Genomic DNA, 21,118 nt, shown 5'->3' with positions numbered 1-21,118 from the left:
AGATATATAAATAGGAACTTTCATTTAATAAATGAATCATTTAATAATTGGTCAACACTAGCTCTTTCTCGAGGATCCCAAACAAATATTTTTTGTAAAAACTTTAAAAATAAAGATTTATCATTTGCAGTTTCTAAAGTATTATTTAAACTTAAAACAATTTCAAGATTTTTAGAATTTATTTTAAATTGCTTTTTCGTTGAATTTGTAGCAGATTTATAATGATTTAAAATATTTAAATTAATTTTTCCATTAAGATCAAAAATTTTATATAATAAAGTTTTTTTAATTTGTTTTTCATTTGGAAAATTGGCGGTAGTATCATTATTAGTCATTTGATTAAAATTAATTGATTTAACTTTATTATGATTTGAATTTAAAATAGATCTTGAAAAATTTGATCTCATTCTTAAAATAGTTGATGATTTTGGAGCTCCAAATATTTCAAGGATTAAACCAATTTGATCAATTTCATTTTTACCTGGTAATATAGGGGACCCAATAAATAATTCACATAAAACACACCCAAGAGACCAAATATCTATTTTATTATCATAAATAGAACCAATTATAATTTCTGGAGCTCTATAAAATCTTGATTGAATATATGTATACATTTTTTCATCTTCAAAACATGAAGATCCAAAATCAATAATTTTCACTATTAATTCATTAGATTTTGGATCAGATGGTAATTTAATCATTAAATTTTCAGGTTTAATATCACAATGCATTATTTTTAATTTATGTAAGAATGATAAACCATTCATTATTTGTTTTGCAAATTGTTTAATTAAATTTATAGATAATCCTTGAAAATTGGTTAATTCCATTAATGAATACAAATTTAATGATAAATATTCTGCTGCAATACATATATGACTTCTAAAATTAAAATGATTATAAAATTGAATTATATTATTATTTTTCCGATGTTGTTGATTTATAAATTTTAACATTTTTATTTCATTTATTGATTGAATTGATGAATTGAAATTGTTGTTAATAATTTTAATGGCTACTAAATTACCACACAATTCTTTGATTTTATTATCTTTAGCCAATACAACATTTCCAAAGGATCCATTACCAATTTTTTCAATTACTTGATATCTATAATTGATATGATCATTTGGTCTAACAATATAATTTCCATCCTTGTCATCAAATCCAAAATTAGGTTTATTGTCGTTATTCAGTCCTGTAATTCTTAAACACTCAGTTGGGACGTAGTATATGCTATTCTTACGTATTATTTCTCCTCTCTCATATACATTCAAAGAATTTAAGGATATATTTTTCAAATCAAGTGGTTTTTCATGATAAATTTGATTATCTTTAATACATGATGAAGATTTAGAAAATAAATCCGGAATTTTACTATAAAGTAAATTGTATAAATCTCTTATGGAATCGATTTTGGAAGTGTTTGATGAGAATTTTTTGGATAAATTCGACGAAGATTTCGAGTGTGGAATTCTTGATCTTCTTGCTGTAGAATTGCTTTTATGATACAATCTTTGGAATACATCATTTGAAGAAGAAGGTGGTTGAGTAAATACTCTTCTTGGTTTTGTGGGAGATTCATCAAATTGATTGTGATTGTTAATATCCGAAGTTTTATATGGTTGCATTGCGTGATCTGAATGATGATTTGAATATATATTTGAAATATCAGATGGAAACGTTGATGATGCTTGACCGGATATTGCTCTTTTTGATCTCAATTGTTTGGAATATTCCAATCTCTTTTTAGTGGAAGATGAAGATGTGGTTGACTTGTAAGTTGATTTACAGGGAGTGTTTAAATTATTCATTGAATTTGATAACGTTCGCCTTTGAATAGATGAAGAAGTTTCTTTCATGAATGAAAATTGAAATTCTTTTTTGGAAGTTGATTGATCAGAAAATGATACATTACGTCTGTTAAATTCATTTTCATTATTTGTGTTTGATTTTGATTTAATTGTACTTTTTGATACTGATTTTTGGTTACTTATATTTCTAATGGGAGTTCTTACTTGATATTCTGAACTATTTAAAATTTGATTATCTACAACTTTTGGATTTAAATTTGATGGATATACTTTTCTTTTTCTAGGTGATTTATTTAAATTCATTAAAGCAAATTGCTCTTCAATAATCGACATATGTAATCAGAAATGACCCTTTTATTTTTGATAAGACCTAAACTTATCTGGTAATCGAGGTGGATGATGTCTGTACCAATTTCAATACATATATTATCAAAAAAATTAGGAGAAATAGGATGTAAAAATTAATGGGATAAGTAATATTTTCTTTATAGATAAAAAGTAAACATGTGGGCTACCAACTACACAGAATGAAACAAAAGTACAAAATCAACTTTTGTAATTGATCTATTAGTTAGAGTCTAGATCTATGAATAGCTATTAGAGTTAACTTTTTACTAGAGATTAAGTGAATATGTTACAAACAAGATCTTAGCTGATATTTGGTCTAAGGGATTGGAAAGAAATAAGTTTGAAAGTTTATCAATCTGTTTATATTTGCTCGAAATGTTTCGCAGCATAATTAGCTAGCTAAACCAACATCCACGCCTGAAAAGTACCAATTACCATTAACAATACTCTGAATGTTTGCGTTGAAGAAGAGTATGGTTCAGCTAGCTAATAATCCTGTGTTACATTCTATACAACAAATTCTTAATTGATGCCAATAAAGTAATTAAGTAGAATGAATCTCATAATATTATGATGAATACAAAACATTAAATCAATTATTCCCCTTTTTTATACTTTTTAATCATTTCTTCAACATGTTTTCTTTTTGCATCAGAATTTTGATTTTTTTTATGTCTTTTACCATTTAAATGAGATTTCCATGCTAATTCTCCAATAGCAATAAAATTAGAATTATTTGAATCTTTACATATATCACATTCAAAATGTTTCCATTGTAATTCAGAATTTAAATTTTTATTACTTTTTGAATGTTTTGATTTAGTGAATAATGATTCTAAACCAGGTGGAAGCTGATTGATTGAAATATCGGAATTATTTTTTGATAAAAATTCATCTATTATCTTGAGACCTCTTTCTTTTACATTGGCATCCCAATCATCTAAATCAGTTGCATTTAAAACAAATAGTTTCCCACCATTTTTAAAATCAAATTTAGATTCCTTTTCCAATTCAAGATGCAAAGTTTTTTGAATCCATTTAATTTGATATTTTGCATATTGTCTAGTTCTAATTTTCATTCTTTCAATTCCTTCTTCTAACAATTTTGAATCTTGTTTTAAATCTTTTAACCAAGGTAAAAATTCTTTAAATCCAATAACTTGATAAATTCCCATAGTACAATCTGCATTATTTTCCACGTAACTTTTATATAACTCGTCAATTTCATTAAATGCTCCATTTTCAAACATTTTATCAACTCTTGAATCTAATCTATCATTCAATGTAATTGGATCAGAATAAAGCCAAAATACAATAGTATTATATTTTAAAGAACTTTCTTCTAATTCATCAATTTTTTGTTCATGATATATTTCAGAAGGTTTAATTGATGTAGTATACCAAATTTCTAAAGCACGTCGTAGTTTTCTATGATCTTTTGGATGAAATTTTTCAGCTATTATTGGATCGATTTTTTTTAACTCTATAAATAATTCATCTGTTGGACCATCTAATATATTCAATTGATCTGTGGTTAACTCAACATTGGTAATTTCTTTAGATTTATCCATTGTTTTATTATTAAATAATAATGATTGTAAATAATAATGAGTTCCACCAACAACTATTGGAATTTTACCTCTTTGATGAATATTTTCAATTGCTAAATTAGCATCTTTTGTGAATTTATGTATATGATATTCTTCATTCCAATCAATATAATCTATTACATGATGAGGTATATTTTCTCTTTCTTCTATAGGATGTTTATTTGTAATTAAATCCATCTTTTTATATACTTGCATTGAATCTGCATTTATGATTTCACCATTTATATGTTTTGCTAATTCAATACTAAATTGTGATTTTCCAACTCCTGTTGTACCAACTATTGAAATGATTGGTTTTTTTGTGGAAGATAATGAGTTTGTTGACATTTTAGTGAGTATTGAGTTTAAATATTTACGTATCATATGAGGTCAATCATCGTAATTCTCTGATGATATATGTAGATATGTATTGTAGTCTATATATTCAAAAAGAAGATGTCTATGTAGATATTGTTTAAATTTTTTACACACAAAATAATTTCACCAAAGAATACCTCTTACCTAACCAAATTTTATATTTGAATTTGGGTCCCATACATTTGATTTTTGAGTTCTTGGAGAAACTAATTGAACATCAGGAGCTAAAGCTTCATCTCGATGATTATTACCAGTAGCAGTAATATCCGGTGTAATCAGTCTTTGATTTTGTTCATTTTGATATTGTAAATTTCTTTGAATTTCAATTTCTAAATCTCTACTTTCAACTCTTCTTTTATTTAAAAATTCTTGACATTCTTTTAATACGTTGTTCCCCTTTGATATAAAATCATTATAAAATTTTAAACCTTCATTTAAATTTGTTAAAATTTCTTTATATTTTATAAATGAAGTATCTAAATTTTGTAATGCGGTTTGTCTTTTTTTCAAAGTTGAATTAACATTAGTTGTATATTCCTGAATGAATTTCTTATTGATTATATCTATTTTGTTTTCAATTTCTTGTTGATTTGTTTTAGTTTGATATAAAAATGAAATTTCAGAATTAAATAATTTTATATGATCTTCATAAATTAATTCAAATTTTGTTGGTTTAAATTCTCCATGATTATCATATAATTGATTTTTATTTCTTTTATATTCATCAATTAATTTTGGTAAAATATTATTATTTCTATTTTTAATTTCTATATTATGTAAAAAATTTATTCTATCAGTTTTTAAAGAATCTATTTGACTTAAATAGTCTCTTAATTCAATCACTATATTTGATATATTTTTATCTAATTTAATATAATTTGAATTTGGTATATATTTATTCAATGAAGTAAGTCCTCCCATATAAACTTCTAAAGGTTCTCGAATTTCATTAAATCTTTGAATAATAACTTCATCACCATTTTTAGCTTGTTGTAAGTATTCATTCATACGTTGAATTTTGGCTATGGGGATAGAAGCTGCTTTTTCAGTATCTGGTCTATTCCATCTAGTTGTACCTTCTTTTTCTCTTAACATTTGATCTTCTTGTTTATCTTTATCAATTCTATTCTGACATTCTTGAACTAAATGTTTACATTCATATGATAAATTAGAAATATCTTTTAAAAGATTTTCAATAATATTTATACCACCAAGATTCATTATTTCTCTTGAATGATTTAATATAGCATCTGGTATATTTTCAGGTTGTTGTAAAGCATCAATACTTGATGGTAAATTTCTTTCATTTAAAAATTTTATTATTATTTGATCTAAAGCTTGTATTGGTTCAATTATTGATGTTTTTAAATATTCATCTTGTCTTTCCCTTAATGCTTGTGCGTAATGTATTATAACATATGGTAATAAATCTTTAAAAATTGTATCCTTTGGTAGTGGTTTTGTGAATTCTTCTGATTCTATAGGTTTTACCATAGATACACCAATAATTGGTTTTAAATCATTTTCTTTTGGAACTAATTTTAAATAAATTAAATCATTGTCTTTTTCAGCAGTTCTTAGCTTAGTTTTAACGATTTCTGATAATCCCATTAAATCTTCTAAAACAAATTCATTAACATATTTTTTAAATTTTAAAGCTTTAGTTATGGCATCTGAAGCAATTCTTAGATGAGCCACTTGTTCACCATATTGAAAAGAATTTAATGCTATAATACTACTTCTATAATGAGCTGCAGCTAAAAAATGATAATATTTTATAGTTATATGATTCATCCAATCTAATTTTATATAATCTGAATTTTTTGCATTTTTTAATGAATTTGAATAATATTCTGATGTTTGAATTGATAATCTTGCTATAACTGAATCTTTTGTTGTATCAGAATTTATAGCTTTTTGCCATATAGTTTCTTGAGCTTGTGCTAACATTAATTCAATTAAACAAGATATGGTCAGATTTTGAAAATCTCCAGGAATTTCTAAATTTGAATTTGGATTTGAATTTATTGAAGTTACTATAGTTTTTATAATTTGAAAACATCCAGCTGATAATTGAAAAAATTGACATGATTTTTTTAAACCTTCATCTAAATGTCTTGATTCATTTAATGCTAATTTAGAATATATTGAACCAATTTGAAATATAATATTTAAAATTTCATATTTAATAGATCTTATTGAAATTGGTCCAATTGGTTTTAAATATAATGTTATAAACCATCCAAATTCTATGGAATCTTTTGGAAATTTAGTTTCTAAAATTTGTAAAACAGAATAATATTCATAACATTTATCAATTGATGATATTGTTGATATGGATGTATTACTAATTTCTGTTATTGAATTTCTTAAACTTGTTAAATAATTTAAATCATTTTCAAAATTTGAAGCAGGTTGAAAGAATTGTGATTTTATGACTTCACTTATTTTTTCACCTAAATTTATTGGTTCTGTTTGTTTTAAAGGTACATTTAGTAGGTTATTGGTCATTTATGGACTTTGTTGCATTCTAGTAAGTGTTAGCAATGTAGATAAGATTTATGTTAGATTCGTTTTATTTCTACGCGCGGTTTGAAATTACGGGGTAAGAAGATAAAAGCTTTAGAGTAAAGATTGATCATAAGTTAATTCATAAATATTGATCTATTTACTTTGAGTTTGTGGTAACAAATCCTTCAAATTTTGTCGTATAGTATCAACAACCTTATTAACCCTATCAACTTCAACTTTCAAATTTTCAATTTCTTTTGAATTAATTTTTTCATCTTCATCAAATTTAGATACTAATGATTTATATTCAATATCAGATTCAAGTATTTTCTTATATGTATCATTAATTTGATTAATTTGAAAATTTAATTCATCATTATATGATTGACTTGATGAATTTAATGAATTTGTTAAAATTTTTGAAGAATTATGTAAATTATGTAATTTTGAAATTATCATATCTGCAATTTCAAAATTTTTTGGTAATTCAAATTTTGATATTTGTTTATGCTCATCATGTGTTGTTGTATTGTTTAATTTTGTTTCAATTTCATTCCTAACTTCTTGATAAAGATTTTCATCAATATCTGAAAATACAGATATATTAATAAATGGATTCATTTGCAGTTTAAAATCAGTTGTAATTAAATTTAAAAATTCCTTATCTATTAATTGATCTACTTCCAGCGTAGAATTTTCATTTCGTTTTATAGTTGATGGGTCTATAAGTGGTAAATTTTTTTGAACAACTTGAGATTTCCGTCGTTGGGATTTTTCTCTATCAATTGATTTTAAAAGTTCAAGATTTTCATCTTTGGTATCTACTAAAGGTTGATTTCCTAATTGTAAATCATCTTGACTTTCTTCAAATATTGGAGTTGGTTTTCCTTGATGATGAATTGGTTCTGGTAATTTCTCAAAAATTGATTTTATTAGGGGTATCAACGATTTGTTTGGTTTTCTTTGAATAGGTGACTTCTCCAATTTATCTTGATCTAGTGGTGTTGTGGTTGTATCATTATCTGTCTTCCTCTTTTTGAATTCTATTCTTCTATCTTTGTCATGTTCAACTTCTTCCAGTTCATCTTTCTTTCTTTTCCTTTCCCTTTCTCTTTTCAGTTTCTCTCTATTTTTCCTTATTTTATCATCAACTTCTTTATTACTTATCCCCAGTTTGGAAACTTTAAATTGAAATTGATTTAATTCTTTTTCATTTTCTTTAATTTCTTCATTAATATTATATGGACCTTCTTGTGGTATTATTTCATGAGGTATATCAGCAACATAATCAAATTCATTTTTTTTCCTTTTATTTTTTATAGAAATTGAACTATTTATACCAGCTGCTTTTAAATCTCTTCTCTTCTGTAATAAAGCTAATCTTTTACTTTCTTCCAACATTCTTTCTCTTGCTTTTCTTTTTGCTTTTTTACCTTGAGTATTAGCTAATCTTGCTTTTGCTTCAGCTATCATTTCTCTATCTTCATCTTCCATATCTTCATTATCAGATTCAGGTGGTTTTGTTTCAGATGCAAAATTTGGATCATTCGACTCCTCATCAAAAATTTGTATACTTGGTTGACCAGTTGCTGGTAATGTTTCAATTCCAGGTCCAGATAATTTAAATTCATTATTTTCAATTCCATATGTCTTATCAATTAAATGTTGATATCTTTCTACACATTGAGTTGCAGTTCTTCCTATAATTGTAGATATTGATCTCCATTGATTTGGTAAGACTTTATGAACTTCAATTAATCTTTTATCTTGTTCGGGTGTCCAATCAGATTTATTAATTAAAGGATTTAACCATTCTACCCATCTTGATTTAGCTTGTTGAGCTGTTTTTTTAGGTAATAAAGATGATACTCTAGCCCATTGATTGGAACCATATTTTTGAACAGCTGCTTTAAGAATTTCATCTTCTATATTGGTCCAAGCTCCACCTTTAGTATAAGTTGACATATTTTATATCATTGGACCTGAAACAGAAATATTTGTGTCTTTAAGTTTATTTAAGTGTGTAGATCGGATAATGTCTGATAATGATCTTTTGATATTGTAAATGGGTCAAACTTTTGTCTGAATATTCACTCTTCAGACAATTGGGAAAGAGGCGACACAAATAGTTGTTACGTCTATAAATCATATTTTAAGACATAAACATGATTTCTGACATTCATGAAACAATAATTTTTTAACCCAGGTCCAGCCGAATATGAATGATGATTTTTTTAATTTTAGCCTTATGGTTGATTACATTTGAATGTGAATTAAGCACTCACTAAATTACAGTCTCTGAATTTTTATACCCTCTGCTCTCCCTATTCTATACTATGGATTTATAATAATCTAATTATTATAAAATATCTACTTATCTCAAACTATAAATTGGACTACGCTTTTTTGCCATTTATGGTAATATCTCATTAAAATAATAAAGTCTTAAGTCCTATAACAAATCATATGAAATTATTCGAGTATTCATACAGGAGAAGGAGCTAAAAGAAAAAAAATTTAGGTCGACGCTCGTACCAAGTCTTTAAGTCGATACATCACAAAATAGGACAAGACATAAAATATTTCAGGTGCCTGCGTAATTAATTAAATTTACTGTACGTTTTTTATCTCCACTTTAATTTATTAAATTTATTATTTAATTATCAACAAATTTTCATTTCTAATTTCTGCATTCAACCTCAACACCAATTAGTATTTTCAATTCATATTTGATAATCAACTACTTAATTCAACCAATACAGGAGTTACTATCATCTAAGCAGAAGTTTAGTTTCATTGAATTTGAAAGTTATACTTACTATCATATCAAATTAAGATTTAACCATTTAATCTAATTTTTTTACAACCAAAAACGTTTCAAACATTTTTCAAATTTAACAAATCATCAAGGGGTTCAATAAACCTTATCAATACTCGTCAACTCAGCATTCTTATCTATCTTTTAATTCATTCAAACTTAGATTTTTAAATCAACAATTTTTATTAATACCCAATTTTATTTTCAACTTTCACTTCCTTATTCAACTTTAGTTCAACAATTTGTATAACTAATTTACTTAACTTCCCCAAAAAGCAAGCATGAATAAAATATTCCAACATAAACATCAAAAATTAATTTTACAATGTTATCCAGCTGGTAAAGCTACTGATAAAAAACCCAATTCTTCTGAATTAAGTTATTTATTATATTATGCATCAACAAGAAGAATTAAATTAGAAAAAGTTATTCATTTTATAAAAGAAAAAACTCAACATGATGCTGCAAGAAATAGAACTGGTAATTTACAAGTTACTTTAGCTATAATAAAAGAATTAATTGAAAAATGTAAAGAAAATTTAAATGTTTTTGCTCCTCAAGTTTGTACAATTATGAAAATTTGTTTAGATACAAAAGACATTTCAGTTTGTAAAAATGTTGTAAAAACTTATGAAGTATTATGTAAAAATTTAGATGGTGCATTATTTAGTGGTGATAAAGAATTTGTTCAAGAATTTACTGATTTATCACAACAATTAATAAATACTGGTAAGGAAAAAAATATTAATCAAAATCAATTAGATTGGCAAATGATTTCAATAAAAGCAATAAATTCAATATCAAATTGTTTAGGTTATTCAAATAATACAAGTAAAAAATTTATTGCTATATCAATACCATTTTTAATTCAAATTATAATGCATAATAATAATATAAGTAGTTTAGTTTCAAAATTAAAATCAAATATTAATGTTGAATCTGATGGGAAAAGATTATCAAGAGTTCAACTGCAAAAATCTCAAACTATTGTTCATCAACAAATTGATGATGATTTTGATAATGATAATTTAACTATAACTGATGTTAATGAAGAAGCAATGATTGCTTTAAAATCATTTTTTAATAATAATACAACTGCTCAAATTTCTGAAGTTACAAGAGCTGTTGTTCAACATATTTATTCAACAAATCTTAATTTAGATTGGGGTATTGTTTTATTAGAGCTTTGTGTTACTTGGATACCAATTCAATTAAGATTTGTAAGTTCATCAACTTTATTATCAACTTTAAATCGTATGAATGTTGAAGGACCAAGTAAATCAAATTATAATTTACAATTAACTTATGCAAAATATTTATTAGGTTTATTATCTTCTGGAGTTAATATGATTGGTTTATCAATATCAGATATTATTCAACAATTATTAAATTTACAAACTGATTTAATTTTAAAACCAAGTGATTTAAGTAAATCTGAAATTGACATTTTAACAAATATTTATTCAGATTGTATATGTAATGTTACAACTCATATTTATTATTATGATCAAGTACCAGATTCAATTCAAGAAATATTAGTTAAAACAGATTATGTATTAGATAATTCATTTGTTGATAATTCAAATCAAACTACATCAGGTGAAAGAATTCATGATTTAATTATACAATTTTTAGATAATATTTCCAAAATTTTTTTAATTTTAAAAAATAAAACAAGTTCAATAAATCGTAATCATGTTAATTTAGAACATTGGGATATTAGTTTAGGTTTATTAGCTCCAGAAAGTGAATTTGATGATGGTAGAAAAACTGTTTTAACAATTCAACAAATTCATGATATTCAAGCAAAATATTTAAAAGTATTTGATGAATTTTTAAATAATGAATTAGCAATTGCTTCAAAAACTGCTTATGAAGTTACAAAACAACAATCAAGATTAGATCCAGGTTCACAATTTAATAACAACAACAATAAAATATCAGATGATTTAAAAACAAATAGTAAAAATTTAATTGAACCTGATGTTAATCAATATATTACTCAACAACAAAATTTTATATCACATTTATTAATGTATACAGATAAATTTTTTGATATTTATGAATCTCCAAATACTGAATTAGTTTTATTATTAGTAACTGTATTAAAAGATATGATTACCATTTTAGGATTAAATTTTACAAGTAATTTTATACCATTTTTCCATCATTGGGTATTAAAATTAAATAAAACAAATGAATTTAATCAATCACAAATGTATAAAGATACAATTGCTCATATAATATTATATTATATTTTGAAGAATCTTGATCAACAATATTCAGAAGATTTAGATAATTATTGTAAAAATTCAAAATTATTTAAACAAATATTGGATGGTATTGGATATAGAAAACAATATAAATTATGGATTCATGGATTAGATTCTCAATCATCAGATTTAGAATCATTTTTTAAAAATGGTAGAATTATCCCTAAAGATAATTTTGGAAAAGATTTAAAAATTAAAATTCAAAAAGAAAATATTGAAGAATTTGCTTGTGGTAATAATTTCTTAATTGTTTGGTTACATCCTCAAAAACCTTTATTAACTGATATTGAAAAATCTCAAATTTCAACTCATATGAGTACTTTTAATAATGATTCAAGAAATACTTATAATAATAATGCTCATATGAATTTTGAAATGAATAATGAAAATGATGAATTTGAAAGTGGTCCTCCAACAAGTGATCATTTTATACCTCAAAATTTTATAAATAGAACAGGATTATCATCAGATGTAGTATCATCAGATTCAGAAAAAGGGTTATATACTGGTTTAGGATTAGGTACAACAGCAGATATAAATTCAATTCATCAAGAAATTTTACAATTTAGTCAACATTTTCAAGAAAGAGGATTACCTCATGCTAATTCTTATTTAGTTTCAAATTATACTACAACTATTGGAGATTCTCATTATGATGATACAAATGGTTCAATATATACTTATAATTCAAAAGTTTTAAATCATCCAAGAATTTCAGATTTAAAAGATTCAATAAGTTTTAATAATCAAAAATTTAAAACTGGTAACGTTTCCAATGGTAATGGTAATGGTCATTCAATTATGACATCAAGACAAATGGAAAATACTGTTTCAAATGATTCAATATTAAATAAAAATTTATTATCTACTGATGTTGATTCTATATTAGGTGGATTAGATAGTGATGATGATGTTGCATTTATTGTTTAATATAGTGTTTATAATATGATAGTAAAATTATAATTTTAATAATAAAAACATTTAGAGTAGAAAAATTATGAAGTTAGTGAAAGAAAAAGTGTTAGCGTAGAGTCCCAATAATTTAGATTTCAAGCAAGATATAAGTGATTCAAGTGAATGTAATTGACCAGCCGACAAATTTTGATGATAAATGTGACGAAAAATGTATCTTATGTAAGTATATATGAAGCAAGTACTCTGAGTTACTTGGCAATCTATTCGTAAGTATATACCAAAAAAAATGTAATATACAAAAGTAAGCAAACAAGTGTTGATCTAATTAAGTAGTTATCTTGAAATACGAAATATCTTAAACACATATCAACAATAAGAAAATTTACACAATGATAACAATGAAGCCAGCATAGAAAGATCATCAAAATGCCACTTTGAAATACTAATATTTGGTGATTGATCAAAAATATAGTTGAGTCAAATCAACCTTAATAGTTTTTATATCAATTACTTTGAATCATCTCATACTGCTGCAGCATCTGTATTGTAAATTTCCTCAAAATTAATGTTAATATATATTTAAGATATTTTCATCTTATCCATAAAATTTATTGTCATTAAACAATTCTAATTCCTTTATATAGAACTTGATCAAATTGTTGAAAATCAACGTTGTTAAATATTCAATCTAAGACAGAAGTTGTTAATCCTTCAATCTAATGTAAAGTTAGTTTATTGATACTTCAATCTGAAGCTAATATCTTGTCCTTCTTGGTTCCTTCATTTGAACAACTTCTTTTGTAACTTTGGTTCGAATTTTTGTTGATATTGTTTGGTTTAATTCGGAATAAAGTAAAGTAGAAGATTATACAGTTTTAACATAAATATAAGTAGATTGTGAGTAACAATAGCGCAAAAAAATTCAACAATCATATTTTATCGATTGATTCATCTAACTCATGATTGACATGATCAGTAAATGAGATATAGGAGTTCTACATTACATCAACTCAACTAAGGTTTCAAAGAATTCAAACAAAGAAAAGAAAAAAATAGTAATATCCATTAGTAAAAATAATTATATACATCAAATTTTATTTCTATTCTTCAATCTTCCTCCTCTTCACTATCATCATCATCATCATCATTATCATCTAAAGCTTCAAAAGCATTAAAAGATCTAGTTTGTTTATCACTTATAATTTCTCTTGGATCAACAGCTTTTGAAGAACCTAAATTTTTATTATTTGGTCTTGCTCTAATTCCAACACTAGCACCAGAACCACTTAAAGTATTTGAGTTATCTTTCTTTTCTAAATCTTGATCTTGATTACTAGTAGAATTGGAGTTCGTTGTAAAACTTTCCCAACCATCTTCATCTTTTTTAATTTCAATTTTTTTTTTATTATATCTTTGTTGTTGTAAATTACCTATATTTGAACCAATAAAAGGTTGTTGTTGTTGACTAGTAGTGCTGCTGCTACTACTAGGTATGGAAGTTCCATTATTTGATCTTGAATTTGAATTTCTTCTACGATTTAAATGATTATAACTTCGTTCATTACCTCTTTCGTCAATATAAGTATCTCCATTATTCCATTTATTTTGAGTTTGTGAAGATTGTGATGAGGATTGAGATTGTTGAGATTGAATATATTGTTGTTGTTGTAATAATGCATGTTGTTTTACTTCTTCAATCATTGCATTAAATGCTTGTAAAATTGTTGGTTGAGAAACATGTGACGTGGATTTAAGTTCTATTAATTGTTCTTCTGTATATTTAGCCATATTGTTCTATTGAGTATACTAGTATTGGATTGAGAAGCAGTTAGTCGTTGTTCAATGGACTTCTTGATATTACGTATTTGGAAAAAGAGGAAAAATTTTAAATTTTGTTTCTATCATGACATATTGGTAGCATTGAAATTTAATTTTCACTTTACTTACAAATTAATTTATAGAGTTTAATAATTTATCATATCATTCATTACATCGTATTTTATTAATGTTGTTTCAAATATATATTTATATAATTATATACTCATTGTAGTGGTTGTTGTAGTGGTTGTTGTTGTGGTTGTTGTGCTGGTGGTTGTACTGCTTGTTGTGGATGTTGTTGCTGTGGATGTGCTGATTGTTGATTATAATCTTGTTGATATTGTTGATCATTTAATTGATTTAATTTCCATTTTGGTATTAATAAATGATTTAAACTTGGATCAACTTTTAATTCCCATTGATCAAAATCAAATAATTCTGGTAATTGTCTTAAATCGGATCCACCATTTATTGAACCATTGTTGCTGTTGTTGTTGTTATGTTGTTGATGACTTATCATTTTTCTATAATTAGGTAGCATTGTAGATTCATTTCTTAATTCATCAAAATATGGATCAATCATTGCTTGAATACAATTAATTCTTTCAATTGGTGAATATTGTAAAACTTTAATTAAAAATTGTATACAATCATTATTCATTTTTTTAAAAATTTTATTTAATGGTATTGGTTTTATTTGTGGAAATCTATGTTCCATATAATTTGGATTCATATTTTTAATTTGATCTTTTGATGGTGTACCCAAGATTTTTATAATTTCAACTAATTGATCTATACCACTTTCTCCTGGAAATAATGGTTGACCTAATATTAATTCAGCCATAACACATCCTGCACTCCAAACATCTATTTTTGTTGTATAATTAGTTGCACCAAATATTAATTCAGGAGCTCTATAATATCTTGAACATATATATGAAACATTTGGTTCATCTGGTGATAATTTTTTAGCAGAACCAAAATCACATAATTTTAATTCACCAGTTAAAGGATTTATTAATAAATTTTGAGGTTTTATATCTCTATGACAAATTTTCATACTATGAATATAATTTAAAGCTCTAAACATTTGATAAGTATATAATTTTATTTCTAATGATGGCATATTTAATCTTTTTGATACATAAAAATGAGAAGCTTTATATAAAGTTTCAGGTACAAATTCCAATATTAAATTTAAATATAATTCATTTTTATCATTATTTGTATAAAAATAATATTTTAAATCTGCTATATTTCTATGATGAACAGTTTTCATAATTTCTAATTCTCTATTTTTAAATCTTTTATCTTGTAAAACTCTTTTCATTGCACAAATTTCATTTGTTGGCATTATTTGAGTTTGAAATACAACTCCAAATGATCCATGACCAACCATTTGAGATTGAGTATATTGAATAGTTTGTACTTCACCAGTATGACCGTTTGTGACATTTTCAGTAACAACTTCTAATTTAGACATGTTAGTATTTAAGGATAAAATATATACAGAATAATTTTTTAGGTGAGTTGTGATATATCTATTTTTCAAGCAAAAACTTTGATTATGATATAAAATTGGAGAATATATTTGATGATGAATTGACAAACTAATTGTTAGGAATTAGATTTAAATTGTATGATTCTTTATTAATACAATAAAAAATATCAATAAAACAAATGCAAATGAAATATTGATGAAGCAAATATGTTAGGATAGGTTAGGTTAGGTTTGATTCGAATGGGAATGGGAATGGGAATGGGAATGAATATATGACAATTTATAAAATGCAAAAAATAATAAATAAAAAATGGAATTTCAAATTAAATGAATAATAAAACAAATTTGATTATTCAAATATGACAACAAATAAATTGAGTTGAATTGAAGTAGATGGGGAAACTAAGTGTTTTATTAGATTGGAAATTTGAACAAAGGAATGTATAGCAATATAATTTTGTTTGAAAGAGTGACTAGTTAACTGTGTTTTGATCTGAATGAAGAAGCAAGGATTGATGGATTATTGAACAATACTTAATATTGTTTGATGATAGTTATTGGTTTTTTAATTATATCAACTGCAAAAAAATTGTAAAATTAATCAACAAAAATTTAGTTCAATTGAAAAAGTAAATGAAATGATGAAATGGAATCAATTTTCTATAATCAATTTAAGTAAAGTGATAAAATTAAAAATTGAATATTAAAAATTTGATTTGATGGAAATGGGATGTAATGCTTTCACGGAGGTAATTTTAGTATCAACAACGTTTTGAATTGAATATTTGGATTTTAAAATTCAGTTAATGATGATGGTGATATATCAAATTGGATGGAGTGGTATAGTATCAATAAGATATCCTTTGTATGTTGAGTAGTTGATTGATTCTTTACCAAAAGCAAAGTAACAAAAAAGTATTAAAAAAGTTGTGTTGATTAATTTTTTCTCTCTCTTAATAAATTCTTTCTCTCACTTGTTCAGCTAACATAAAAAAAATGAATGATTAAAAAAAATGATTCATGACACAAAAGCAACCAGAAAAAGATTTAAGGAGAAAAATTTCAATCTCTTACCATCAATTAATCCTGTCAACCCACTTAATCATCGTCTCATCTCCACCAGTTTGTTGTTGAATACTTTTGATGATCTTGCACACTTTAGTTTTATTTGAACTTGAATTAAACTCAGTTAATTTAAACCAATAATATAAAGTCTAATAAGTCGGAATGTACCACCAAAAATTTAAATTTAAGTTACACTAATAAACCATCTTCGTAATAATTTCTCTCTTCTCTTCTCCATTAATTTTAATTTTAAAACTTTGTTTTGTTGTTATAAAAATAATATCTTGATATTTTTAATTAAGTTAAATTGCATTAAAAAATAAATAATTTATTTTTTGAATAACTTTCAATAATTTCATCAATTTGTAATTGCTTCTTGCCACCGCTTTTTCTTATTTCGAAACCCTTTTGAATCTTCAATACATCAAGTTTGTTGATCAAACTTCATAATGTAGTAACGTGAATTATTGTATTCAATCCTTTGCTATCATTAGGTGAATGAAAAATGTCTTTGTGTCAAAATTGATTTACCCCAACCCCACTTTTCCAATACTCTATATGTGATGCCTTATTATATGCAGTCCCTTTTCATGTACTTTAATTTAAAATTTAAATTAAAAATTTCACCAAACGTATTTTAATGTAAAAACATCAATTATCAACCAATTTATTTCCCATCCTTTTTTAATTTCCTTCATTGCATTTCATTTCTCCTTTCAATAGTTATCTTGCTAGTCAATTATTGATAATTTCAAAATTTTTATAATCTTTCTAGTCTCTCCTCCATTTGAATCAAAGAACCCTTTGAACATATGACGTCATAGATCTACTAATAGTCCAATTTTCAATAATTTTTCCAAACAACTCAGTTTATCTCATATATTGATTCCCAAACCTTCAACTTGTGATTTCCACCATAATTTCCATAACCTTGCTCATAATATCAGTTTGTCATTAATATCAAAGTATTCTCTATCACATTCTCAATTCTCTATTCTGTTCCCTAAGTTTTATAATTCTTGCCCGTAAGATATATCAAACACCCTAAAAAAAAATTCTGTAGTTAGTAAAGAAGTAAAATATACATACCAAATTGTTCACTATAACGCCTAGATTCATTATTTAATTTCATTTTTAATTTATTTTTTAATGATGTCTTGGAAGATTTTGTTTGATCAAAAGTATTTGATTTTTGTATTGGATAAGATTCAAATTGTTGATGATTTTGGTGCAGTTGATGATTTAATTTATAGCTAGGATGTGGATGTGATCCATAATAACTTGATGGTTGTTGTTGATTCATTATCATATATGGATTTGAATTATTTTGATGATTCATACTTATTGATTGTTGTAAATTTGAGTTATTATTATTATTATTGTAGTGACCAATTTTATGATTTATTATGGACCCTTTTCTTATTATACCATTACCACCTCCACTACTATTAAATGATTCAATATCATCAATAATTAAATTTTCTTCATCTTTATCATTTTCTGTATCTATTGAATCTTCACTATAAAAATGATCATCATCTATTTGATCTTGATTTTGATGATTATGATTATTATTGTTACCTCCAAACATATTTATAAATTTTGATGCAATTGAAGTTGATCTTCTTTGAGGTACATTTTTGATTCCATTGTTATTATTACCATTATTATGTCTATTTTGAGACGAGTTTTGACTATTATTAATTAATGTAATAGAAGAAGATCTTTTTTTTGAACCATTTAATGTAGTTGTATTATTCAGATACATTGGTTGTAAAGGATTATTAATATTTGGAATATTTATTGAATTATTTCTTGTATTAATTGAAGAATTTGCAAGTTTTCCAGTGGTTGTATAATTGTTGTTATATAATGATGAACTTTTTGACATTGCCATTGTTGATGGTAATTTTTTCCCACCAAAATCAAAAGGATTATTAAATAATATTGGATTAAATTGATCATCTTCAACTTCAGTTTTTTCAGAATCATAACCACCACCAATAGTATTTTGATTACTATTCATCGATTTATTATTAAATTCATCAAATGATTCTTCATTTTCTGTATCATAATTATTATAATATTCATTATTTGTAAATTGAGTAAATTGAGAATTTGATCTTGACATTGATGTTATTGTATTTTCTGAAAATTGAGTTTTCATTTGATAAGGATTTATTTGTCCAATATTATGATTTATATCATTACTACCACCATTTGAATTATGAATATTATTTATTTTTTTAGTATAATGACCACAATATGATTTTTTTATAGGTTGTTGCAGTTGTTTTAAATCCTTCATCTCCTGCTTTTGTTCTTGTATCAATTCCTTCCTTTCATTCTTCATTTCTTTCATTTGCTCCTTTTGTTCATTATGAAATTCTTTCCTTTGTTCTCTTTGTTCTTTTCTTAATTTTCTACTTTCTTTTAAATCACCACATTTTTTAGATTTCTTCTTTTTTTTCTTTTTAACATGTTTATTTGCATCATTATAAATAGGTTTATCTAATATTAAATCTTTTATTATAGGAGTAGAACAATTTGAATTATGAATATGATTTGGAAAATATTGATAAATTTGAAATTTTTTTTCTAAATAATCATAATCAATATTTTTTATATTAATTGATGGAAAATTTAAAATTTCATTTGTATCATTGGGGTTATAAAAATTATTTGAATTTATTGTATTATTTGAATTTGTTTTATCTAAATTTGATGAAGTAAAAGAATCTAAAGTTAATTTATTGATACTTTTTGATAAATGCATAGTTGTTAGGATACAAGATAATGTTATGAATAATACGATATTTGGAATAAAGGAATGTTATTGAAATTTTTAAATGCTAAAACTAATGGTTGTAAAAAATTGAATAACAGTTGTTATGATAAATATTTTTTGGCTTTTCTGTTGTAGGAAATCAAACTAAAATATAAATATGAACAAATAATGAAACAAAATTGATGAATAAATGTAGTTGTTATTGTTAATATACTCCAGGTATATTTATGGTTGTCAAAATTAATTAAAAAAAAGAAAATAATAATAATATGTAATGAAAAGTATGAAAAAATCTCTCGAGGAATAAATATGGATCGATGTAAATATGCAAAATTGATTCTCTGTAGTATGTACTAATTGTGATATATCTAGTTCAGTGATAAAGTAGTTTGGTTAATTAGTTGATAAATGATAAGTGATATGAAATTGGTTGTAAAAAAAAAAATTGATGATTTAAATTTTTAAACTTTTGGTTTTTTTATTTTTTATTTTTATTTTTATTTTTTATTTTTCTTTCTGTTTGTCTCTTTGTCTTTGTCTCTTTGTTTTGTTTATTGTCTAATTTTGCTCCACCTTATAGTAATCTAATTTATTGAACTAACTTCTCTAACTCAGTAGTATTCACTTGAAGATAGAGATGGTAGTAGGAACTAGAGTTAAGCTGTTCTGGTACTACTATCCTATACTTGCTCTAATTAGGTGATTTATAGATGAGTTGTTCTGGTTAATTTAATTAATCAATTAATTTGAGTATATAATAAATTATTATTAAACGTATTATTATTACTAGATACACTATATACAGTATACTATTACTATATTAAGTTATCTATATTAAGACTTTTAAGTATATAGTTAATAACTTAATATACTTACTTATGTACTGTATCAATCAAACTATTGAGCAAAGCAGTACTACTACCTAGTAATCTTCACTAAGCTGGTGTCTATATCCAAAATAGTCATCTATTTAAATAACACTTGTAACTTTGTTAATTTGTTAATCTTTATTTGTAATATTGTAAATCATTAAATAATAATAAAATAATAAGATAGTACAAAGAGGTACCAAAAAGAAACAACAATTCAAAATATTATAAAACGGACGATAACAGGGTTTTATAGAAAATTGTATCATCTAATTTATCTGTTTTATTGTCTAGAAGAAGAAGAATGGTATTATAGTCACATTTTAACTTGTCAAATAATAAATGAAATTTTATGACAAACAAACTCTGATAAGATATAAAATTAATTACTAAGTATTGAAAATTTGAAATCTACTTGCATTGATATG

General features: G+C 24.7%; 8 protein-coding genes across 8 annotated transcripts; 1 reads left to right on the top strand and 7 right to left on the bottom strand. All coding sequences in view use genetic code 12, as the record gives it.

Annotated features, from left to right (window-relative positions):
• Positions 1-20: 20 nt before the first annotated feature.
• Positions 21-2,150, bottom strand: KGF55_004461 (uncharacterized protein; the record flags this gene model as incomplete). The annotated part of the gene is made up of 1 exon (XM_051759367.1): positions 21-2,150. The coding sequence occupies one exon, from the start codon at positions 2,148-2,150 to the stop codon at positions 21-23; it is 2,130 nt and encodes a 709-aa protein (XP_051612751.1).
• A 611-nt stretch (positions 2,151-2,761) lies between these two features.
• KGF55_004460 (tRNA dimethylallyltransferase) lies at positions 2,762-4,102 on the bottom strand (the record flags this gene model as incomplete). The annotated part of the gene is made up of 1 exon (XM_051759366.1): positions 2,762-4,102. One exon carries the CDS (start codon positions 4,100-4,102, stop codon positions 2,762-2,764), a length of 1,341 nt encoding a protein of 446 aa, XP_051612750.1.
• Positions 4,103-4,276: 174 nt separating this feature from the next.
• Positions 4,277-6,643, bottom strand: RIM20 (Rim20p; the record flags this gene model as incomplete). The annotated part of the gene is made up of 1 exon (XM_051759365.1): positions 4,277-6,643. The coding sequence occupies one exon, from the start codon at positions 6,641-6,643 to the stop codon at positions 4,277-4,279; it is 2,367 nt and encodes a 788-aa protein (XP_051612749.1).
• Positions 6,644-6,796: 153 nt separating this feature from the next.
• On the bottom strand, positions 6,797-8,608 carry CEF1 (Cef1p; the record flags this gene model as incomplete). Its single annotated transcript, XM_051759364.1, has 1 exon — positions 6,797-8,608. The coding sequence occupies one exon, from the start codon at positions 8,606-8,608 to the stop codon at positions 6,797-6,799; it is 1,812 nt and encodes a 603-aa protein (XP_051612748.1).
• A 1,134-nt stretch (positions 8,609-9,742) lies between these two features.
• Positions 9,743-12,664, top strand: KGF55_004457 (uncharacterized protein; the record flags this gene model as incomplete). The annotated part of the gene is made up of 1 exon (XM_051759363.1): positions 9,743-12,664. The coding sequence occupies one exon, from the start codon at positions 9,743-9,745 to the stop codon at positions 12,662-12,664; it is 2,922 nt and encodes a 973-aa protein (XP_051612747.1).
• A 1,092-nt stretch (positions 12,665-13,756) lies between these two features.
• KGF55_004456 (uncharacterized protein) lies at positions 13,757-14,437 on the bottom strand (the record flags this gene model as incomplete). Its single annotated transcript, XM_051759361.1, has 1 exon — positions 13,757-14,437. One exon carries the CDS (start codon positions 14,435-14,437, stop codon positions 13,757-13,759), a length of 681 nt encoding a protein of 226 aa, XP_051612746.1.
• A 253-nt stretch (positions 14,438-14,690) lies between these two features.
• RIM11 (serine/threonine protein kinase) lies at positions 14,691-15,950 on the bottom strand (the record flags this gene model as incomplete). Its single annotated transcript, XM_051759360.1, has 1 exon — positions 14,691-15,950. One exon carries the CDS (start codon positions 15,948-15,950, stop codon positions 14,691-14,693), a length of 1,260 nt encoding a protein of 419 aa, XP_051612745.1.
• Positions 15,951-18,096: 2,146 nt separating this feature from the next.
• On the bottom strand, positions 18,097-19,809 carry KGF55_004454 (gsk3; the record flags this gene model as incomplete). The annotated part of the gene is made up of 1 exon (XM_051759359.1): positions 18,097-19,809. The coding sequence occupies one exon, from the start codon at positions 19,807-19,809 to the stop codon at positions 18,097-18,099; it is 1,713 nt and encodes a 570-aa protein (XP_051612744.1).
• Positions 19,810-21,118: the final 1,309 nt, after the last annotated feature.

Source organism: Candida pseudojiufengensis (genome assembly GCF_024610245.1).
Source record: "Candida pseudojiufengensis strain CBS 10847 chromosome Unknown scaffold13, whole genome shotgun sequence".
Lineage (NCBI taxonomy): Eukaryota > Fungi > Ascomycota > Pichiomycetes > Serinales > Debaryomycetaceae > Lodderomyces > Lodderomyces pseudojiufengensis.
The sequence above is the reverse complement of the archived record's forward strand: the minus strand, read 5'-3'. Positions and strand labels throughout refer to the sequence as shown.